The 9,344-nt window shown below is 34.1% G+C and overlaps 1 protein-coding gene across 1 annotated transcript; it reads left to right on the top strand.

The window, feature by feature from the left end:
* Positions 1–1,897: 1,897 nt before the first annotated feature.
* chmp3 (charged multivesicular body protein 3) lies at positions 1,898–6,329 on the top strand. The gene is made up of 6 exons (XM_052145310.1): positions 1,898–2,031; positions 2,270–2,330; positions 2,560–2,739; positions 4,684–4,805; positions 4,880–4,994; positions 5,216–6,329. Exons 1-6 carry the CDS (start codon positions 1,987–1,989, stop codon positions 5,356–5,358), a joined length of 666 nt encoding a protein of 221 aa, XP_052001270.1. The 5' UTR covers positions 1,898–1,986; the 3' UTR covers positions 5,359–6,329.
* The last annotated feature ends 3,015 nt before the right edge of the window (positions 6,330–9,344 follow it).

Raw genomic sequence — 9,344 nt, forward strand, 5'->3', positions numbered from 1 at the left:
GCTTGAAATCATAATCATGCCTAGAGACTGAACTGGCAAGATGTTGATGATAAAAATGAGTTACATTTTGGTATGTTTTCACTCAAAATCAATTAGATTGCTTCAGAAGACATGGGTTAAACCACTGGAGTATTATATGCTGCATTTATGTGCCTTTTGTAGCTTCAAAGATTTGGTCACCATTCATTTGCATTGTATGGACCTACAGAGCTAAAATATTCCACTAAAAATCTTAATTTGTAAAGAAAGAAAGAAAGTCAGACAAATCTGGGATGGCAGATGTTGTGTGTCATGTACAGTAGTGGCCAAAAATATTGGCACCCTTGGCTGTGAAAAACAAAATCTGCTTTGTTTGTCCTTTTGATCTTTCATTCAAAAAATTCACAAAAATCTACCTTTTAATTGAAGTAAAACAATTGAAACAGGGGAAATATCTCATTATTAAATAAATATTTTTCTCCAAAGCATGTTTGCCACAATTATTGACACCCCTAGAAATTCTTATGAGTAAAATATATCTGAAGTATACAGTATTCCCAGTCATGTTTTACATTTTTTAGTGCACCTGGGTGACTAGGAACATGAAATTGTTCAGCCATGATTTCCTGTTTCACATGGGTATAAATATGAGGTAACACACAGGCCAAATTCCCTTAGTCATCCATCACAGTGGGTTAGACTAAAGAATAAAGTTCTGATGTGCAGCAAAATGAGAAGTGGCTTTAAGAAAATAGCCAAAGCATTGAAAATACCTATTTCCACCATCAGGGCAATAATTAACAAGTTCCCATCCCAGAGATGTTAAGAATCGGCCTGGAAAAGGACTTGTGTCTATATTGTCTCCACACACAGTGGATGGTTTGAGTGGCCAGAGAATCACCAAGGATTATTAGATGGGTCTTGGGGTCAGAAAGTAAAAACATTTTTTAAATAAATAAATAAATAAATAAATCAGACATCACCACAAGTTGTCTGGGAGGGTTTTAAGAAGAAGAAAAAGGCTATTTTCTCATCCAACAACAAACTCAAGCATCTTCAGTTTGCCAGACACTACTGGAACTTCAAATGTAACCAGGTTCTATGATCAGACGAAACAAAAAAAAAAAGAGCTTTTTGGCAGCAAACACCAGAGATGGGTTTAGTGCACACAGGGATGATGAAATACCCAATGCTCACTGTTAAATGTGGTGCTGGATCTTTAATGTTGTGGGGCTGTTTTTTCTGCCAGAGGTTCTGGACATCTTGTTCGGATACATGGCATCATGGACTCTATCAAATACCAACAGATAAAACACCAATACCTTGCTGCCTCTGCCAGAAAGCTTACAATGGGCCCTGGTTAGATCCCATGGATCAAACATCCAAAACAATGTTCAACAGGACAATGATCCAAAACAAACATCAAAATCAACACAAAAATTCAGTGACTACAAAATCCAGGTTCTGCCATAGCCATCCCATTACCCTGACCTGAACCCCATGTGGCGTGAACTGAAGAGGAGAGTCCTCAAAAATAGAATGAGTTTGAAGGATCTGGAGAGATTCTGTTTGGAGAAATGGTCTCAGATCTCTTGCCTGGTGTTCTCCAACCTCACTAAGCATTATAGGAGAAGAAGGGAGGATTTTATTTATACAAAAAAAAAAAAAAAAAAAATTTGATATTTCCCGTTTCAGTTGTTCTACTTCAATTGAAGGTTAGATTTTTGTGATTTTTTTTTTTAACGAAAGATCAAAATGCTAAAAAATGCCGATTTTGTTTCCACAGCCTCCTTTGCGCATATTTATCAAGGGTGCCAATATTTCTGCCCACTACTGTATGTGTCCCGTGACTCGTGTCGTAGCATTTCTCGGCTAAAATGATCAGTTCAAGTGACTTTTATTATGAAATTGAACTATTATCATACGATTGGAATGAGGAAGTGGGCTTGTAATACACTATTTAGATCTAGCTCTTCGCTGCTTAACCTACTAACGTAGAGGTTTAAAATGGGGCTTTTTGGAAAGACACAAGAGAAACCACCGAAAGACCTTGTAAGTTTGGACGACGGCAGTAAACGGTTTTTCAATAAATGTTATATTGTAAATAATAGCAGGCCTTCAAGTAGCTTGTTTTTCGTCATATTAGTTGGCCTCTTGCTCATGACGTAATGCCTTTAGTAATAGCTAAAAACTATAAAGTTACTCTTAATTCTGTGGGTTATGGAAACCCCCTTTAGAAAAATAATCATGTTTTTTTTTTTTTACATGTTTTTGTTTGTCTTTTACACAGATCAATGAATGGTCCCTAAAAATCAGGAAAGAAATGAGGGTTATTGACAGACAAATCCGAGGTGAACTCATACATCCAATACACATATTCATATTCCCTACTCAAAGATGTCAAATAAATCTGTTTTTTTTTTTTTTTATCGCAAAGGAATGTTTTGATTAATTGCAACCTATTCTGATACTGTCAGAAATTATAAAATATATATATTATAAAATATTTAATGATAAAATAGGTTTTAATAATTGTGCTTGCATAAGTTGTAACGTATATGTTTTATGATTTTTATGAAGATATTCAAAGAGAAGAAGAGAAGGTGAAGAGATCCATCAAAGATGCTGCTAAGAAGGGACAGAAAGATGTCTGCATCATTCTCGCCAAAGAGATGATTCAATCAAAGAAAGCTATCAACAAGCTGTACGCCTCAAAAGCCCAAATGAACTCTGTGCTACTCAGTATGAAGAATCAATTGTGTGAGTATAAGTTTCATTTGATGACCAACCACACAGTAAACTTCAATTGACCGATGACATGAAACAATTAAATTGGTAGCAGTGTTGTTTAATGTATTTCACAATATTTAAGTTATTTGGGTATTGCATTTGTCACTTATGTCCAGTGCTGGTTGGATTCATTGACAAAAACCGCAATCAGAAACGTAATCTCATGGGTTTATAAAATCCAATTACTTTCAACCTAATTTTATGTCACATGCATTTGAGTAGGATAATCATTTTAACATAAAAGTAGAAAGAGGAAGAAAATGTATCCCATTCTGTATAACTAACAAAAAGAGCTCCTTGTGACATAAAAAAAAAAAAGTGCATTAAATATTACATGAATGAAATAAACATTAAATCTGACAGCAATGACAGTGCATGGCCAGAGTTTATAATTCAAAACACTGGGACATCAAGTTAGCAAAACAGTAGCAGCATTATGAACATAAATGACCATAAAATCAACAACAAATTATCATAAAATGAATGAATCAACAGCAACAACGTTGGACAAAGATTTCATCTAAAAACACTTTTAACTGTTACTGCTTACTGAAAGTCCATCAAAAGCTGAGGTGCAAGATATTATCTTTTGAACAGCAAGAATATTCTAAAAGAGCAAAATCTTACTGTTGTAACATAAAAGAAGCACATGCTCAAAATGTTCATCTGTGAGACTATTGTTAAGGTAAGAATATGACCATATTGATATGAAAATGATCAATAAATCAACAATTTACTGCCAATGCCTTGTTAATATGTAATCATGTAATCTATAATAAAGTAACTGTAGCCTGATTATGAGTATTTTAAAATGTAATTTAATCCAATTATATGTACTTGATTTTGTAATCTGATTACATTCTCCAGATTACCTGTAATACTATATTACCCAGCACTGCTTAAATCACATTTAAGGGTCACTTAATTTAAACAACCCAGATTAACCTTAAAGGAATATTCCAGGTTAAATTCAATTTATTTGTCTTGACAACAAAAATCTTTTTCACTCGTAAAAAAAAAAAAAGCAAACATTTAGTTACAGTGAGGCACTTACAATGGAAGTGAATGGGGCCAAAGTTTGAAGGGTTTAAAGGCAGAAATGTGAATCTTATAATTTTATTAAAGCACACATTGATTCTTCTGTTAAACCTCCTGTATTATTTGAGATGTAAAATTGTTTAAATAGTAATTTTTATAGTAATTTTAAGGTTTTAGGGTTTGTGGACATTACATCATTATGGCAACAAACATATACAAATGGCTAGTAAGTGATTTTAGCAAACTAAAATCATGTTAATACACATATTGTTTAAGTCTAGTGGCTATACTTTTGAAATAATGAGTGTTTTAACATTTACGGATTGGCCTCCATTCACTTCCATTGTAAGTGCTTCAGTGCACAAATGCTGTCGATTGTATTGAACCCGAAATATTCCTTTAATATATATGCGTGCATCCAGGGTCCATAATTAACTTGTTGCCACATCTGCTAATATGTGAGTAAATTTAGAAAATTTACAGACCATTAATATCACTTTCCTGCAATGAAATTAAGTTTGGTCACTTGCAGCATCAAAGCACATCATTATTTTGTTATATAATATATTTGTTTTAGTGGTTTAATGGCAGAAATATTCTAAATATGTGTTGCCACATGGCATTTTGGAGGGGAAAAAACTTAATCCTAGTTAACTTATGATTGTAAACATTTAGATCATAAATAGATCATATGATGAGAAAGTTAAAATTGTTAGAAGATGCACGGGCCAAGGCAGATGTTTCCTTGAGTTGACCTTTGTATGTCTTTGATTTCGCTGTCATGTCACTTACATCAGCAAGGGTCAGACTATTCAGTTCCTTCTAAAGTTATTGGGCACTGGCGATTAACTCCACCCTGTATGTGTCCTCTTACAGCTGTACTAAGAGTGGTTGGGGCCATGCAGAACAGCACAGAGGTCATGAAAGCTATGCAAAGCCTACTTAAAATCCCAGAGATTCAAGCCACCATGAGAGAACTCTCAAAAGAGATGATGAAGGTCAGACACTTAAATAAACACTTCTCCAATTAGTGACGGGTTCATATCTAACGTTAAGCAATGATATTATACAGGCCGGCATCATCGAGGAGATGCTGGAGGATACAATGGAGGGTATGGACGATGAGGAGGAGATGGAGGAAGCAGCAGAGGCAGAGGTGGACAAGATCCTCTTTGAAATCACAGCCGGTAAGGGACCATATAATCCACTCCTATAATTTGGAAGCCATGTCCTATTATAGCAATGCTTCAATAATGGAACAAAAAATAGTGGTACTACAAATGTTTAGGCACCTCAAGGTTTAATTTGATTCAATCCTACAATACATGTATAAACTATGTAATAATAATCGTAAAGCTGTTTGAGACTCCAAAATGATTCTGAAGTTATTGGCTTTACTCTATAATAGGTGCTCTTGGAAAAGCTCCCAGCAAAGTCACAGATGCCCTGCCAGAAATGGAGCCATCTGGGCCCGTGGCAGCTTCAGAAGATGAAGAAGAAGTAGAAGATATTGAGGAGATGCAGTCCAGGCTAGCAGCACTGAGAAGCTAAAAGCCCTCTATTCTTCACCCTCAAGCACTGTAGGCATAGACAACAGCTCCATCGCTTATTTCTTCTGTAGTTTTTCTGTACGAATTGTACCTATAAAGACATCTGGCACTTTGGCACATTCATTTTAGGGATAATAATTGCAAACTGTGCAAAAAAAAAATTATTCTATGTATATTGAGGAGGATATTGAATAGAAAATTGGACTCTTTATTTTATAGAATGAATAAAAACAACATATGCTATGAAGTGAATAGTAATGTTAAATACTCAAACGTGGTAGCATCTGATGCATATTTCAGCTCATTGACTTTTTAAGGCCATTTTGTTTACAGATATTTAAATTCCACCTGTTTAATTTCTATGCCTATAGCTGAACAGCTTGTCCAATGATCTTTTGTGCAGTGGTGTGTTTGTTATATTGGTGTTGGTCAAGGTCATTTTGTTTCTCTTGTCAAATTTGGATTTTTTTTTCTCAGGCCTTACTTAAGTGAATAGTTGTTTCCTATATCTGGTAAATTGGTTTTTACTAAGTAGGACAAATTCATGGATACCATTACTTGTAAATCTTGTACAAATACTGAATATAAAAATATTGATAACGGGACGCGTTGTTGTTTTGTAAGTAAACACTCTGATATAGATGCAGTGTGGTTCAAATAGCTATGAATAGCAATAAAGCAATAGTTAAGCACGATAACTGGCTGGCTTTTAAAGCTGGCCCGGCCCACACCAGGTGACTCAAACCTGAATGAACTGATCCCACTCGGCCTATTTTTCTACGCAATTTGGACTTCTGCCTGTTATTGTTCAAATCCAGTTATGTCTTTGTATTTTTATTATCCTTTTGCTATTTAGGTGAAAGAAATGCTCAATGTTTTCCTAGATACTCCCTGATTATGTAAATGGCTGTATATTCAACTGGGCATATAAAAGCACGTCAGGTGTTATTGTACACATTGCTTTTTGTTTCTTCAGCTGTCCTATCCAATACTTAAATTTAGAGAATATAGTGTGTTTGGTATAATTCTAACATGTCTGACTAAGAAACGATTGCACTCCGACAGAGAGAAAGAGAGAGAGAAATTAGTGCAATATGACATTATAATTAGTTTTTATTATGGCATGGCAAAATCATGATCTGGGTATTTCATGTACATTGTGGACTCTGGCGTTAACAACAAGTAGTGTACAGATCCAGACACAGTTTGTTGTCTAATAATTGATAATCTCTTGAATGAACCAAAGGGATTATTTTGCTTCATTTCTGACCTTTGCTGTTGTGAAAAAGTTCACATGTGCACAAACATTTTTTTTGCACATGGTGAAAAATGTGCAAAAAAAGGGATTTTTTTTAGTGCATTCAGAGAGCCAATGATCTCTTGCCATGTTGTTTGCTTTAAAGAGAGTTCATAAGTAAAGATCTCATGTCACAAAATAATAATCAGCACAGAGTATACACTCCATAGACTTTGCTTAAGAGGTAAAGTGAGGGTTGGCATCTTGTCTTTTTTCGTATCTCAATTTCTCTCCCTTTCAACCACTTTGTGTGAGGAAACCAGATGTTCTTAGTATCTTTGGACTGTGAATCTAGGTTACTTGTCACTAATGTTTAAGGATTATTTTTGTTTTAAAAAATCAAACTGAAATACAAAAATATATTTTCCCTTATTACTATAGATTTGGTCAATTGGAAGGTTTCCACAGATAGCCTTGTGAATACAGTTTGGGTTGTTGTCTGTAGATTATGTAGAATAGTTTTTCTTTTCGTCCTGTATAATTTTTCTCATAGAGCATCATTGGCTTTAACAAAAGTTGTATTGAAAAATGATTGGTCTGTCAACCTGGACAGCACTTTTGGGCAAAATAATGTGTGCTGTCAACCCAAACAGCATTTTTACATCATATGATACAGATGTTATCTAAGAAGTCACCTTACTTGATTTTGAAACACAACCAATTAAATTGGTTACACTTTACATTATGTGCCCATGTATAACATATTACATGAATAATAACAGTAATAACAATGCCATTACAAGAGAACCCAGGCTATAATCCCTTCCCAGTAGGTGGCACAATGCACAAAGAATATGACTTGCCAAAAACAAAAATATTCACACAGATCCTTGTGCTCTCTCATTCTGTTGACTTTTCAGTCCAACAGGTGGAATGCACACATTTAGCAGCTTTGTGCACCTACCTCTCTCTCCCGAACTGGCATCTCCTGCTCCTCTTTATCCCTCTCACGGCTGATTGTGGTAACTCAGCAACAGGCGTTCATCCTAATAGCCCCGCCCTTCTCCTCGTCACTGCAGCCTTTATGTGATTTTTGGACTTTCAAAGTTCTGGTCACCATTTACTTGCATTGTATGAACCTACAGAACTGAGATATTCTTCTAAAAATCTTAATTTGTGATCTGCAGAAGAAAGTCATTCACATCTGATGGCATGAGGGTGAGTAAATGATTTGAGAATTGTATTTTTTGGGTGAACTATCCCTTTAAGCTTATTTTACGTCCCAATTCTTGCAACCAAGGCATCCAGACAACGTTTTACTTTTACTATTACAATTGTTTTAATGATGATTCATTTTCATTGAATTCATTGATTCATAACATTTTTTGTTGTACAATGATTTTAAAATATTTTAAAGATTAAAGGCAGATTTTTGGGATTATTTCTATAATGGGTTAGGATTAGTTCTGTGCGTACCTAATTGTCACAAAAATAATGTCACTATGTAAAAATAGTACTCCAAATAGTCTACATTTTATATATGCACTGTAAAAAAAAAATCCTGTTTTTCTTTTCTTTGTAAAAACAAAATCCTGTATTCTATTTTATTTTTTTACAAACAAATGAAAAACTGGCAGCTGATTGCCAGAAAAATAATGTAAAACGTATAGTAAAAATGTAAATAACTTCACAGAACAACCTGTAAATTTGACAGTTTAAAACTGTTGTAATTTACATGACCACGCTGGCACTGTTAAAAAAAACATTCTGTAAAATTTACAGGAAAAATAATAACGTCATAAACTTGATATTAACCGTCTGAAATGGTAAAAATCTACTTTTCACTTTTTAACAATACATTGTTGATCGCTGTAAAAATGACAGAAAAGTGCTCAGTGTCACTCACAAATACTAAACACCATCAGGGTAACACATGTGAATTTATATAACACAATAAACATGAATTAAACTATAACACAGAACACCCCAATGTATGTAACTGATATTAAAAATAATATGAAACATAACTATTGCCATAAAATATAATTAAGTAAACTGGGTCATGCAAGATATTTTGGGAACACCCGATTACTTTTTATTACCGTAATTTTAACAATAATTTACTGTAAAAAGTGCATGTACTCTCTTGTTAAACATAATATATATCTGTATCATTATTATACAGGAAAATCATACTTTTTACAACTAATCATTTTTTATTTTTACAACATTTTACTGTAAAACCTACTGTATTGTCTTTTAAAATATATTTAAAAAATTACTGTATATTTTACAATTAATATTAATCAATGAACGTTTTATTTCAGTATAGCATTTTTACAGTCTTTTTACCTTTAAGATTACAGACATTTTTTACATTGTATGCTGAACATAATATTTTATTTGTTTTATTTGTAATTTTGGATTAAAATACGAACAGGACATTTTCTTGACAGGTTTCGTGAGAATCGCCTACTTGTGTAAATACACAGTGAACACGTTTTTTTTTTTTTTTTTTCATTGCGTCGCCTCGTTTTGCACGAGACATTGCCTTACTTTTGGCCCATTTTTCTATGTGATTAACGGTGTATTTAATCCTAAATAAGATAAGTATCATTGCGTTCTATTCGTACCATAACGGGAAAATGTTCATGAATTTTTCTCATGGTCATCCTCCGTAACGCACATGTCTAGAGATCAGAGCGCGTGCGCTGACGCGTCTGTCAAACGATCAGTGCCGACAACAGTCG

Source organism: Xyrauchen texanus, chromosome 16 (genome assembly GCF_025860055.1).
Source record: "Xyrauchen texanus isolate HMW12.3.18 chromosome 16, RBS_HiC_50CHRs, whole genome shotgun sequence".
Lineage (NCBI taxonomy): Eukaryota > Metazoa > Chordata > Actinopteri > Cypriniformes > Catostomidae > Xyrauchen > Xyrauchen texanus.